This window comes from Neolamprologus multifasciatus, chromosome 3 (genome assembly GCF_963576455.1).
Source record: "Neolamprologus multifasciatus chromosome 3, fNeoMul1.2, whole genome shotgun sequence".
Classification (NCBI taxonomy): Eukaryota; Metazoa; Chordata; class Actinopteri; order Cichliformes; family Cichlidae; genus Neolamprologus; species Neolamprologus multifasciatus.
This window is the reverse complement of record NC_140441.1, coordinates 45,216,557-45,231,003: the sequence shown is the minus strand read 5'-3', so window position 1 is coordinate 45,231,003 and position 14,447 is coordinate 45,216,557. Positions and strand designations below refer to the sequence as shown.

General features: G+C 63.7%; 1 protein-coding gene across 1 annotated transcript in view; it reads right to left on the bottom strand.

The window, feature by feature from the left end:
• LOC146523537 (uncharacterized) overlaps positions 1-13,961 on the bottom strand; it is a 37,099-nt gene extending 23,138 nt beyond the window's left edge. Inside the window, exon 1 of the mRNA XM_085154202.1 lies at positions 13,929-13,961. Within this exon, the coding sequence (XP_085010328.1) occupies positions 13,929-13,961 (33 nt within the window). The remainder of the gene's footprint in view (positions 1-13,928) is intronic.
• Between the last annotated feature and the right edge of the window lie 486 nt (positions 13,962-14,447).

Genomic DNA, 14,447 nt, shown 5'->3' with positions numbered 1-14,447 from the left:
CTTTGTGCGGGTGTCCGCTCCCCAGGCTCCGAAAGCCTTGCCAGCCCTTGTGATCGGGTGGCACCGCCCACCAGGCGTCTGAAACAGAAGAAGAAAAAACCCGGACCGGGCCGCCTGGCCACCCTTTGTGCGGGTGTCCGCTCCCCAGGCTCCGAAAGCCTTGCCAGCCCTTGTGATCGGGTGGCACCGCCCACCAGGCGTCTGAAACAGAAGAAGAAAAAACCCGGACCGGGCCGCCTGGCCACCCTTTGTGCGGGTGTCCGCTCCCCAGGCTCCGAAAGCCTTGCCAGCCCTTGTGATCGGGTGGCACCGCCCACCAGGCGTCTGAAACAGAAGAAGAAAAAACCCGGACCGGGCCGCCTGGCCACCCTTTGTGCGGGTGTCCGCTCCCCAGGCTCCGAAAGCCTTGCCAGCCCTTGTGATCGGGTGGCACCGCCCACCAGGCGTCTGAAACAAAGAAGAAAAAACCCGGACCGGGCCGCCTGGCCACCCTTTGTGCGGGTGTCCGCTCCCCAGGCTCCGAAAGCCTTGCCAGCCCTTGTGATCGGGTGGCACCGCCCACCAGGCTGTCTGAAACAGAGAAGAAAAAACCCGGACCGGGCCGCCTGGCCACCCTTTGTGCGGGTGTCCGCTCCCCAGGCTCCGAAAGCCTTGCCAGCCCTTGTGATCGGGTGGCACCGCCCACCAGGCGTCTGAAACAAAGAAGAAAAAACCCGGACCGGGCCGCCTGGCCACCCTTTGTGCGGGTGTCCGCTCCCCAGGCTCCGAAAGCCTTGCCAGCCCTTGTGATCGGGTGGCACCGCCCACCAGGCGTCTGAAACAGAAGAAGAAAAAACCCGGACCGGGCCGCCTGGCCACCCTTTGTGCGGGTGTCCGCTCCCCAGGCTCCGAAAGCCTTGCCAGCCCTTGTGATCGGGTGGCACCGCCCACCAGGCGTCTGAAACAGAAGAAGAAAAAACCCGGACCGGGCCGCCTGGCCACCCTTTGTGCGGGTGTCCGCTCCCCAGGCTCCGAAAGCCTTGCCAGCCCTTGTGATCGGGTGGCACCGCCCACCAGGCGTCTGAAACAGAAGAAGAAAAAACCCGGACCGGGCCGCCTGGCCACCCTTTGTGCGGGTGTCCGCTCCCCAGGCTCCGAAAGCCTTGCCAGCCCTTGTGATCGGGTGGCACCGCCCACCAGGCGTCTGAAACAGAAGAAGAAAAAACCCGGACCGGGCCGCCTGGCCACCCTTTGTGCGGGTGTCCGCTCCCCAGGCTCCGAAAGCCTTGCCAGCCCTTGTGATCGGGTGGCACCGCCCACCAGGCGTCTGAAACAGAAGAAGAAAAAACCCGGACCGGGCCGCCTGGCCACCCTTTGTGCGGGTGTCCGCTCCCCAGGCTCCGAAAGCCTTGCCAGCCCTTGTGATCGGGTGGCACCGCCCACCAGGCGTCTGAAACAGAGAAGAAAAAACCCGGACCGGGCCGCCTGGCCACCCTTTGTGCGGGTGTCCGCTCCCCAGGCTCCGAAAGCCTTGCCAGCCCTTGTGATCGGGTGGCACCGCCCACCAGGCGTCTGAAACAGAAGAAGAAAAAACCCGGACCGGGCCGCCTGGCCACCCTTTGTGCGGGTGTCCGCTCCCCAGGCTCCGAAAGCCTTGCCAGCCCTTGTGATCGGGTGGCACCGCCCACCAGGCGTCTGAAACAAAGAAGAAAAAACCCGGACCGGGCCGCCTGGCCACCCTTTGTGCGGGTGTCCGCTCCCCAGGCTCCGAAAGCCTTGCCAGCCCTTGTGATCGGGTGGCACCGCCCACCAGGCGTCTGAAACAGAAGAAGAAAAAACCCGGACCGGGCCGCCTGGCCACCCTTTGTGCGGGTGTCCGCTCCCCAGGCTCCGAAAGCCTTGCCAGCCCTTGTGATCGGGTGGCACCGCCCACCAGGCGTCTGAAACAGAAGAAGAAAAAACCCGGACCGGGCCGCCTGGCCACCCTTTGTGCGGGTGTCCGCTCCCCAGGCTCCGAAAGCCTTGCCAGCCCTTGTGATCGGGTGGCACCGCCCACCAGGCGTCTGAAACAGAAGAAGAAAAAACCCGGACCGGGCCGCCTGGCCACCCTTTGTGCGGGTGTCCGCTCCCCAGGCTCCGAAAGCCTTGCCAGCCCTTGTGATCGGGTGGCACCGCCCACCAGGCGTCTGAAACAGAAGAAGAAAAAACCCGGACCGGGCCGCCTGGCCACCCTTTGTGCGGGTGTCCGCTCCCCAGGCTCCGAAAGCCTTGCCAGCCCTTGTGATCGGGTGGCACCGCCCACCAGGCGTCTGAAACAGAAGAAGAAAAAACCCGGACCGGGCCGCCTGGCCACCCTTTGTGCGGGTGTCCGCTCCCCAGGCTCCGAAAGCCTTGCCAGCCCTTGTGATCGGGTGGCACCGCCCACCAGGCGTCTGAAACAGAAGAAGAAAAAACCCGGACCGGGCCGCCTGGCCACCCTTTGTGCGGGTGTCCGCTCCCCAGGCTCCGAAAGCCTTGCCAGCCCTTGTGATCGGGTGGCACCGCCCACCAGGCGTCTGAAACAAAGAAGAAAAAACCCGGACCGGGCCGCCTGGCCACCCTTTGTGCGGGTGTCCGCTCCCCAGGCTCCGAAAGCCTTGCCAGCCCTTGTGATCGGGTGGCACCGCCCACCAGGCGTCTGAAACAAAGAAGAAAAAACCCGGACCGGGCCGCCTGGCCACCCTTTGTGCGGGTGTCCGCTCCCCAGGCTCCGAAAGCCTTGCCAGCCCTTGTGATCGGGTGGCACCGCCCACCAGGCGTCTGAAACAAAGAAGAAAAAACCCGGACCGGGCCGCCTGGCCACCCTTTGTGCGGGTGTCCGCTCCCCAGGCTCCGAAAGCCTTGCCAGCCCTTGTGATCGGGTGGCACCGCCCACCAGGCGTCTGAAACAGAAGAAGAAAAAACCCGGACCGGGCCGCCTGGCCACCCTTTGTGCGGGTGTCCGCTCCCCAGGCTCCGAAAGCCTTGCCAGCCCTTGTGATCGGGTGGCACCGCCCACCAGGCGTCTGAAACAGAAGAAGAAAAAACCCGGACCGGGCCGCCTGGCCACCCTTTGTGCGGGTGTCCGCTCCCCAGGCTCCGAAAGCCTTGCCAGCCCTTGTGATCGGGTGGCACCGCCCACCAGGCGTCTGAAACAAAGAAGAAAAAACCCGGACCGGGCCGCCTGGCCACCCTTTGTGCGGGTGTCCGCTCCCCAGGCTCCGAAAGCCTTGCCAGCCCTTGTGATCGGGTGGCACCGCCCACCAGGCGTCTGAAACAGAAGAAGAAAAAACCCGGACCGGGCCGCCTGGCCACCCTTTGTGCGGGTGTCCGCTCCCCAGGCTCCGAAAGCCTTGCCAGCCCTTGTGATCGGGTGGCACCGCCCACCAGGCGTCTGAAACAGAAGAAGAAAAAACCCGGACCGGGCCGCCTGGCCACCCTTTGTGCGGGTGTCCGCTCCCCAGGCTCCGAAAGCCTTGCCAGCCCTTGTGATCGGGTGGCACCGCCCACCAGGCGTCTGAAACAGAAGAAGAAAAAACCCGGACCGGGCCGCCTGGCCACCCTTTGTGCGGGTGTCCGCTCCCCAGGCTCCGAAAGCCTTGCCAGCCCTTGTGATCGGGTGGCACCGCCCACCAGGCGTCTGAAACAGAAGAAGAAAAAACCCGGACCGGGCCGCCTGGCCACCCTTTGTGCGGGTGTCCGCTCCCCAGGCTCCGAAAGCCTTGCCAGCCCTTGTGATCGGGTGGCACCGCCCACCAGGCGTCTGAAACAGAAGAAGAAAAAACCCGGACCGGGCCGCCTGGCCACCCTTTGTGCGGGTGTCCGCTCCCCAGGCTCCGAAAGCCTTGCCAGCCCTTGTGATCGGGTGGCACCGCCCACCAGGCTGTCTGAAACAGAAGAAGAAAAAACCCGGACCGGGCCGCCTGGCCACCCTTTGTGCGGGTGTCCGCTCCCCAGGCTCCGAAAGCCTTGCCAGCCCTTGTGATCGGGTGGCACCGCCCACCAGGCGTCTGAAACAGAAGAAGAAAAAACCCGGACCGGGCCGCCTGGCCACCCTTTGTGCGGGTGTCCGCTCCCCAGGCTCCGAAAGCCTTGCCAGCCCTTGTGATCGGGTGGCACCGCCCACCAGGCGTCTGAAACAGAAGAAGAAAAAACCCGGACCGGGCCGCCTGGCCACCCTTTGTGCGGGTGTCCGCTCCCCAGGCTCCGAAAGCCTTGCCAGCCCTTGTGATCGGGTGGCACCGCCCACCAGGCGTGTGAAACAGAAGAAGAAAAAACCCGGACCGGGCCGCCTGGCCACCCTTTGTGCGGGTGTCCGCTCCCCAGGCTCCGAAAGCCTTGCCAGCCCTTGTGATCGGGTGGCACCGCCCACCAGGCGTCTGAAACAGAAGAAGAAAAAACCCGGACCGGGCCGCCTGGCCACCCTTTGTGCGGGTGTCCGCTCCCCAGGCTCCGAAAGCCTTGCCAGCCCTTGTGATCGGGTGGCACCGCCCACCAGGCGTCTGAAACAGAAGAAGAAAAAACCCGGACCGGGCCGCCTGGCCACCCTTTGTGCGGGTGTCCGCTCCCCAGGCTCCGAAAGCCTTGCCAGCCCTTGTGATCGGGTGGCACCGCCCACCAGGCGTCTGAAACAGAAGAAGAAAAAACCCGGACCGGGCCGCCTGGCCACCCTTTGTGCGGGTGTCCGCTCCCCAGGCTCCGAAAGCCTTGCCAGCCCTTGTGATCGGGTGGCACCGCCCACCAGGCGTCTGAAACAGAAGAAGAAAAAACCCGGACCGGGCCGCCTGGCCACCCTTTGTGCGGGTGTCCGCTCCCCAGGCTCCGAAAGCCTTGCCAGCCCTTGTGATCGGGTGGCACCGCCCACCAGGCGTCTGAAACAAAGAAGAAAAAACCCGGACCGGGCCGCCTGGCCACCCTTTGTGCGGGTGTCCGCTCCCCAGGCTCCGAAAGCCTTGCCAGCCCTTGTGATCGGGTGGCACCGCCCACCAGGCGTCTGAAACAGAAGAAGAAAAAACCCGGACCGGGCCGCCTGGCCACCCTTTGTGCGGGTGTCCGCTCCCCAGGCTCCGAAAGCCTTGCCAGCCCTTGTGATCGGGTGGCACCGCCCACCAGGCGTCTGAAACAAAGAAGAAAAAACCCGGACCGGGCCGCCTGGCCACCCTTTGTGCGGGTGTCTGCTCCCCAGGCTCCGAAAGCCTTGCCAGCCCTTGTGATCGGGTGGCACCGCCCACCAGGCGTGCTGAAACAGAAGAAGAAAAAACCCGGACCGGGCCGCCTGGCCACCCTTTGTGCGGGGGTCCGCTCCCCAGGCTCCGAAAGCCTTGCCAGCCCTTGTGATCGGGTGGCACCGCCCACCAGGCTGTCTGAAACAGAAGAAGAAAAAACCCGGACCGGGCCGCCTGGCCACCCTTTGTGCGGGTGTCCGCTCCCCAGGCTCCGAAAGCCTTGCCAGCCCTTGTGATCGGGTGGCACCGCCCACCAGGCGTCTGAAACAAAGAAGAAAAAACCCGGACCGGGCCGCCTGGCCACCCTTTGTGCGGGTGTCCGCTCCCCAGGCTCCGAAAGCCTTGCCAGCCCTTGTGATCGGGTGGCACCGCCCACCAGGCGTCTGAAAGAAAGAAGAAAAAACCCGGACCGGGCCGCCTGGCCACCCTTTGTGCGGGTGTCCGCTCCCCAGGCTCCGAAAGCCTTGCCAGCCCTTGTGATCGGGTGGCACCGCCCACCAGGCGTGTGAAAGAAAGAAGAAAAAACCCGGACCGGGCCGCCTGGCCACCCTTTGTGCGGGTGTCCGCTCCCCAGGCTCCGAAAGCCTTGCCAGCCCTTGTGATCGGGTGGCACCGCCCACCAGGCGTGTGAAACGAAAGAAGAAAAAACCCGGACCGGGCCGCCTGGCCACCCTTTGTGCGGGTGTCCGCTCCCCAGGCTCCGAAAGCCTTGCCAGCCCTTGTGATCGGGTGGCACCGCCCACCAGGCGTCTGAAAGAAAGAAGAAAAAACCCGGACCGGGCCGCCTGGCCACCCTTTGTGCGGGTGTCCGCTCCCCAGGCTCCGAAAGCCTTGCCAGCCCTTGTGATCGGGTGGCACCGCCCACCAGGCGTCTGAAACAGAAAAGAAAAACCCGGACCGGGCCGCCTGGCCACCCTTTGTGCGGGTGTCCGCTCCCCAGGCTCCGAAAGCCTTGCCAGCCCTTGTGATCGGGTGGCACCGCCCACCAGGCGTCTGAAACAAAGAAGAAAAAACCCGGACCGGGCCGCCTGGCCACCCTTTGTGCGGGTGTCCGCTCCCCAGGCTCCGAAAGCCTTGCCAGCCCTTGTGATCGGGTGGCACCGCCCACCAGGCGTGCTGAAAGAAAGAAGAAAAAACCCGGACCGGGCCGCCTGGCCACCCTTTGTGCGGGTGTCCGCTCCCCAGGCTCCGAAAGCCTTGCCAGCCCTTGTGATCGGGTGGCACCGCCCACCAGGCGTGTGAAAGAAAGAAGAAAAAACCCGGACCGGGCCGCCTGGCCACCCTTTGTGCGGGTGTCCGCTCCCCAGGCTCCGAAAGCCTTGCCAGCCCTTGTGATCGGGTGGCACCGCCCACCAGGCGTGCTGAAACAGAAGAAGAAAAAACCCGGACCGGGCCGCCTGGCCACCCTTTGTGCGGGTGTCCGCTCCCCAGGCTCCGAAAGCCTTGCCAGCCCTTGTGATCGGGTGGCACCGCCCACCAGGCGTCTGAAACAAAGAAGAAAAAACCCGGACCGGGCCGCCTTGCCACCCTTTGTGCGGGTGTCCGCTCCCCAGGCTCCGAAAGCCTTGCCAGCCCTTGTGATCGGGTGGCACCGCCCACCAGGCGTCTGAAACAGAGGAAGAAAAAACCCGGACCGGGCCGCCTGGCCACCCTTTGTGCGGGTGTCCGCTCCCCAGGCTCCGAAAGCCTTGCCAGCCCTTGTGATCGGGTGGCACCGCCCACCAGGCGTGTGAAACGAAAGAAGAAAAAACCCGGACCGGGCCGCCTGGCCACCCTTTGTGCGGGTGTCCGCTCCCCAGGCTCCGAAAGCCTTGCCAGCCCTTGTGATCGGGTGGCACCGCCCACCAGGCGTCTGAAACAAAGAAGAAAAAACCCGGACCGGGCCGCCTGGCCACCCTTTGTGCGGGTGTCCGCTCCCCAGGCTCCGAAAGCCTTGCCAGCCCTTGTGATCGGGTGGCACCGCCCACCAGGCGTGTGAAAGAAAGAAGAAAAAACCCGGACCGGGCCGCCTGGCCACCCTTTGTGCGGGTGTCCGCTCCCCAGGCTCCGAAAGCCTTGCCAGCCCTTGTGATCGGGTGGCACCGCCCACCAGGCGTGTGAAAGAAAGAAGAAAAAACCCGGACCGGGCCGCCTGGCCACCCTTTGTGCGGGTGTCCGCTCCCCAGGCTCCGAAAGCCTTGCCAGCCCTTGTGATCGGGTGGCACCGCCCACCAGGCGTCTGAAACAGAAGAAGAAAAAACCCGGACCGGGCCGCCTGGCCACCCTTTGTGCGGGTGTCCGCTCCCCAGGCTCCGAAAGCCTTGCCAGCCCTTGTGATCGGGTGGCACCGCCCACCAGGCGTCTGAAACAAAGAAGAAAAAACCCGGACCGGGCCGCCTGGCCACCCTTTGTGCGGGTGTCCGCTCCCCAGGCTCCGAAAGCCTTGCCAGCCCTTGTGATCGGATGGCACCGCCCACCAGGCGTCTGAAACAAAGAAGAAAAAACCCGGACCGGGCCGCCTGGCCACCCTTTGTGCGGGTGTCCGCTCCCCAGGCTCCGAAAGCCTTGCCAGCCCTTGTGATCGGGTGGCACCGCCCACCAGGCGTGTGAAAGAAAGAAGAAAAAACCCGGACCGGGCCGCCTGGCCACCCTTTGTGCGGGTGTCCGCTCCCCAGGCTCCGAAAGCCTTGCCAGCCCTTGTGATCGGGTGGCACCGCCCACCAGGCGTCTGAAACAGAAGAAGAAAAAACCCGGACCGGGCCGCCTGGCCACCCTTTGTGCGGGTGTCCGCTCCCCAGGCTCCGAAAGCCTTGCCAGCCCTTGTGATCGGGTGGCACCGCCCACCAGGCGTCTGAAACAAAGGAGAAAAAACCCGGACCGGGCCGCCTGGCCACCCTTTGTGCGGGTGTCCGCTCCCCAGGCTCCGAAAGCCTTGCCAGCCCTTGTGATCGGGTGGCACCGCCCACCAGGCGTCTGAAACAGAAGAAGAAAAAACCCGGACCGGGCCGCCTGGCCACCCTTTGTGCGGGTGTCCGCTCCCCAGGCTCCGAAAGCCTTGCCAGCCCTTGTGATCGGGTGGCACCGCCCACCAGGCGTCTGAAACAAAGAAGAAAAAACCCGGACCGGGCCGCCTGGCCACCCTTTGTGCGGGTGTCCGCTCCCCAGGCTCCGAAAGCCTTGCCAGCCCTTGTGATCGGGTGGCACCGCCCACCAGGCGTCTGAAACAAAGAAGAAAAAACCCGGACCGGGCCGCCTGGCCACCCTTTGTGCGGGTGTCCGCTCCCCAGGCTCCGAAAGCCTTGCCAGCCCTTGTGATCGGGTGGCACCGCCCACCAGGCGTCTGAAACAAAGAAGAAAAAACCCGGACCGGGCCGCCTGGCCACCCTTTGTGCGGGTGTCCGCTCCCCAGGCTCCGAAAGCCTTGCCAGCCCTTGTGATCGGGTGGCACCGCCCACCAGGCGTGTGAAAGAAAGAAGAAAAAACCCGGACCGGGCCGCCTGGCCACCCTTTGTGCGGGTGTCCGCTCCCCAGGCTCCGAAAGCCTTGCCAGCCCTTGTGATCGGGTGGCACCGCCCACCAGGCGTCTGAAACAGAAGAAGAAAAAACCCGGACCGGGCCGCCTGGCCACCCTTTGTGCGGGTGTCCGCTCCCCAGGCTCCGAAAGCCTTGCCAGCCCTTGTGATCGGGTGGCACCGCCCACCAGGCGTCTGAAACAAAGAAGAAAAAACCCGGACCGGGCCGCCTGGCCACCCTTTGTGCGGGTGTCCGCTCCCCAGGCTCCGAAAGCCTTGCCAGCCCTTGTGATCGGGTGGCACCGCCCACCAGGCGTCTGAAACAAAGAAGAAAAAACCCGGACCGGGCCGCCTGGCCACCCTTTGTGCGGGTGTCCGCTCCCCAGGCTCCGAAAGCCTTGCCAGCCCTTGTGATCGGGTGGCACCGCCCACCAGGCGTCTGAAACAGAAGAAGAAAAAACCCGGACCGGGCCGCCTGGCCACCCTTTGTGCGGGTGTCCGCTCCCCAGGCTCCGAAAGCCTTGCCAGCCCTTGTGATCGGGTGGCACCGCCCACCAGGCGTCTGAAACAGAAGAAGAAAAAACCCGGACCGGGCCGCCTGGCCACCCTTTGTGCGGGTGTCCGCTCCCCAGGCTCCGAAAGCCTTGCCAGCCCTTGTGATCGGGTGGCACCGCCCACCAGGCGTCTGAAACAAAGAAGAAAAAACCCGGACCGGGCCGCCTGGCCACCCTTTGTGCGGGTGTCCGCTCCCCAGGCTCCGAAAGCCTTGCCAGCCCTTGTGATCGGGTGGCACCGCCCACCAGGCGTCTGAAACAAAGAAGAAAAAACCCGGACCGGGCCGCCTGGCCACCCTTTGTGCGGGTGTCCGCTCCCCAGGCTCCGAAAGCCTTGCCAGCCCTTGTGATCGGGCGGCACCGCCCACCAGGCGTCTGAAACAAAGAAGAAAAAACCCGGACCGGGCCGCCTGGCCACCCTTTGTGCGGGTGTCCGCTCCCCAGGCTCCGAAAGCCTTGCCAGCCCTTGTGATCGGGTGGCACCGCCCACCAGGCGTCTGAAACAGAAGAAGAAAAAACCCGGACCGGGCCGCCTGGCCACCCTTTGTGCGGGTGTCCGCTCCCCAGGCTCCGAAAGCCTTGCCAGCCCTTGTGATCGGGTGGCACCGCCCACCAGGCGTCTGAAACAAAGAAGAAAAAACCCGGACCGGGCCGCCTGGCCACCCTTTGTGCGGGTGTCCGTTCCCCAGGCTCCGAAAGCCTTGCCAGCCCTTGTGATCGGGTGGCACCGCCCACCAGGCGTCTGAAACAAAGAAGAAAAAACCCGGACCGGGCCGCCTGGCCACCCTTTGTGCGGGTGTCCGCTCCCCAGGCTCCGAAAGCCTTGCCAGCCCTTGTGATCGGGTGGCACCGCCCACCAGGCGTCTGAAACAAAGAAGAAAAAACCCGGACCGGGCCGCCTGGCCACCCTTTGTGCGGGTGTCCGCTCCCCAGGCTCCGAAAGCCTTGCCAGCCCTTGTGATCGGGTGGCACCGCCCACCAGGCGTCTGAAACAAAGAAGAAAAAACCCGGACCGGGCCGCCTGGCCACCCTTTGTGCGGGTGTCCGCTCCCCAGGCTCCGAAAGCCTTGCCAGCCCTTGTGATCGGGTGGCACCGCCCACCAGGCGTCTGAAACAAAGGAGAAAAAACCCGGACCGGGCCGCCTGGCCACCCTTTGTGCGGGTGTCCGCTCCCCAGGCTCCGAAAGCCTTGCCAGCCCTTGTGATCGGGTGGCACCGCCCACCAGGCGTCTGAAACAAAGAAGAAAAAACCCGGACCGGGCCGCCTGGCCACCCTTTGTGCGGGTGTCCGCTCCCCAGGCTCCGAAAGCCTTGCCAGCCCTTGTGATCGGGTGGCACCGCCCACCAGGCGTGTGAAAGAAAGAAGAAAAAACCCGGACCGGGCCGCCTGGCCACCCTTTGTGCGGGTGTCCGCTCCCCAGGCTCCGAAAGCCTTGCCAGCCCTTGTGATCGGGTGGCACCGCCCACCAGGCGTCTGAAACAAAGAAGAAAAAACCCGGACCGGGCCGCCTGGCCACCCTTTGTGCGGGTGTCCGCTCCCCAGGCTCCGAAAGCCTTGCCAGCCCTTGTGATCGGGTGGCACCGCCCACCAGGCGTCTGAAACAGAGAAGAAAAAACCCGGACCGGGCCGCCTGGCCACCCTTTGTGCGGGTGTCCGCTCCCCAGGCTCCGAAAGCCTTGCCAGCCCTTGTGATCGGGTGGCACCGCCCACCAGGCGTCTGAAACAAAGAAGAAAAAACCCGGACCGGGCCGCCTGGCCACCCTTTGTGCGGGTGTCCGCTCCCCAGGCTCCGAAAGCCTTGCCAGCCCTTGTGATCGGGTGGCACCGCCCACCAGGCGTCTGAAACAAAGAAGAAAAAACCCGGACCGGGCCGCCTGGCCACCCTTTGTGCGGGTGTCCGCTCCCCAGGCTCCGAAAGCCTTGCCAGCCCTTGTGATCGGGTGGCACCGCCCACCAGGCTTGTGAAAGAAAGAAGAAAAAACCCGGACCGGGCCGCCTGGCCACCCTTTGTGCGGGTGTCCGCTCCCCAGGCTCCGAAAGCCTTGCCAGCCCTTGTGATCGGGTGGCACCGCCCACCAGGCGTCTGAAACAAAGAAGAAAAAACCCGGACCGGGCCGCCTGGCCACCCTTTGTGCGGGTGTCCGCTCCCCAGGCTCCGAAAGCCTTGCCAGCCCTTGTGATCGGGTGGCACCGCCCACCAGGCGTCTGAAACAAAGAAGAAAAAACCCGGACCGGGCCGCCTGGCCACCCTTTGTGCGGGTGTCCGCTCCCCAGGCTCCGAAAGCCTTGCCAGCCCTTGTGATCGGGTGGCACCGCCCACCAGGCGTCTGAAACAAAGAAGAAAAAACCCGGACCGGGCCGCCTGGCCACCCTTTGTGCGGGTGTCCGCTCCCCAGGCTCCGAAAGCCTTGCCAGCCCTTGTGATCGGGTGGCACCGCCCACCAGGCTTGTGAAAGAAAGAAGAAAAAACCCGGACCGGGCCGCCTGGCCACCCTTTGTGCGGGTGTCCGCTCCCCAGGCTCCGAAAGCCTTGCCAGCCCTTGTGATCGGGTGGCACCGCCCACCAGGCGTCTGAAACAAAGAAGAAAAAACCCGGACCGGGCCGCCTGGCCACCCTTTGTGCGGGTGTCCGCTCCCCAGGCTCCGAAAGCCTTGCCAGCCCTTGTGATCGGGTGGCACCGCCCACCAGGCTTGTGAAAGAAAGAAGAAAAAACCCGGACCGGGCCGCCTGGCCACCCTTTGTGCGGGTGTCCGCTCCCCAGGCTCCGAAAGCCTTGCCAGCCCTTGTGATCGGGTGGCACCGCCCACCAGGCGTCTGAAACAGAGAAGAAAAAACCCGGACCGGGCCGCCTGGCCACCCTTTGTGCGGGTGTCCGCTCCCCAGGCTCCGAAAGCCTTGCCAGCCCTTGTGATCGGGTGGCACCGCCCACCAGGCGTCTGAAACAAAGAAGAAAAAACCCTTACCGGGCCGCCTGGCCACCCTTTGTGCGGGTGTCCGCTCACCAGGCTCCGAAAGCCTTGCCAGCCCTTGTGATCGGGTGGCACCGCCCACCAGGCGTCTGAAACAGAGAAGAAAAAACCCGGACCGGGCCGCCTGGCCACCCTTTGTGCGGGTGTCTGCTTCCCAGGCTCCGAAAGCCTTGCCAGCCCTTGTGATCGGGTGGCACCGCCCACCAGGCTTGTGAAAGAAAGAAGAAAAAACCCGGACCGGGCCGCCTGGCCACCCTTTGTGCGGGTGTCCGTTCCCCAGGCTCCGAAAGCCTTGCCAGCCCTTGTGATCAGGTTGCACCGCCCACCAGATGTCTGAAACAGAGAAGAAAAAACCCGGACCGGTCCGCCTGGCCACCCTTTGTGCGGGTGTCCGCTCCCCAAGGCTCCGAAAGCCTTGCCAGCCCTTGTGATCGGATGGCACCGCCCACCAGGCGTCTGAAACAAAGAAGAAAAAACCCGGACCGGGCCGCCTGGCCACCCTTTGTGCGGGTGTCCGCTCCCCAGGCTCCGAAAGCCTTGCCACCCATGGTGATCGGGTGGCACCGCCCACCAGGCGTCTGAAACAAAGGAAGAAAAAACCCGGACCGGGCCGCCTGGCCACCCTTTGTGCGGGTGTCCGCTCCCCAGGCTCAGAAAGCCTTGCCAGCCCTTGTGATCGGGTGGCACCGCCCACCAGGCTTGTGAAAGAAAGAAGTAAAAATACTGGACCGGGCCGCCTGGCCACCCTTTGTGCGGGTGTCCGCTCCCCAGGCTCCGAAAGCCTTGCCAGCCCTTGTGATCGGGTGGCACCGCCCACCAGGCGTGTGAAAGAAAGAAGTAAAAACCCGGACCGGGCCGCCTGGCCACCCTTTGTGCGGGTGTCCGCTCCCCAGGCTCCGAAAGCCTTGCCAGCCCTTGTGATCTGGTGGCACCGCCCACCAGGCGTGTGAAAGAAAGAAGAAAAAACCCGGACCGGGCCGCCTGGCCTCCCTTTGTGCGGGTGTCCGCTCCCCAGGTTCCGAAAGCCTTGCCAGCCCTTGTGATCGGGTGGCACCGCCCACCAGGCGTCTGAAAGAAAGAAGAAAAAACCCAGACCGGGCCGCCTTGCCACCCTTTGTGCGGGTGTCCGCTCCCCAGGCTCCGAAAGCCTTGCCAGCCCTTGTGATCGGGTGGCACCGCCCACCAGGCGTGTGAAAGAAAGAAGAAAAGAAGAAAAAACCCGGACCGGGCCGCCTGGCCACCCTTTGTGCGGGTGTCCGCTCCACAAGCTCCGAAAGCCTTGCCAGCCCTTGTGATCGGGTGGCACCGCCCACCAGGCGTGTGAAAGAAAGAAGAAAAAACCCGGACCGGGCCTCCTGGCCACCCTTTATACGGGTGTCCGCTCCCCAGGCTCCGAAAGCCTTGCCAGCCCTTGTGATGGGGTGGCACTGTTTCCGTTAATGAACAACATAAGACGGAAAAAAAAAGTGGAATCTGTAATTGGAATCTTTAAACAGCTACTCAGAAAAGGATCCAGATGTTTCAAAATACTTCTCTGGCGAATGTTTCAGTTCTGCAAACATAATTGCTGCAATTAACCCCAAAGTGCTTTACACATTCAGTCATCCACCCATTCACACACTGGTGAGGACAAGCTACATTGTAGCCACAGCCACCCTGGGGCGCACTGACAGAGGCGAGGCTGCCTAACACTGGCGCCAACAGGCCCTCTGACCACCACCATTAGGCAACGGGTGAAGTGTCTTGCCCAAGGACACAACAACCGGGACTGTCCGAGCCGGGGCTCGAACCGGCAATCTTCTGATTACAAGGCGAACTCCCAACTCTTGACCCACGATCGCCACAAAAAAAAAAAAAAGCAGAAAAAACCTGGACCAGGCCTCCTGGCCATGCTTTATATTGGTGGACCTCCCCTTGCTTCTCAGAGAAACCCTCTACAGAAGAGTTTAGAAAGAAAAAACGTGTGAGTTCTGAATGTCCTGGTGAGTCTCCACCTGTTACAGGTGGGTGCAGCCTGCACTGTCTCGAGACAAACCAGACCAGCTGCACCACAGACACTTCAAACCTTATCTCAAGACAAACACTGAAAGACAAAATAAAAAAAGAAGAAAACAAACCCTAGAAACATGCCCGGTTACAGGAGACGGCAGCCGTGTAGAGGTTGAGTCTGTGTGAGTCTTTTTTCTGTTTATGAACAACAGAAAAAAGA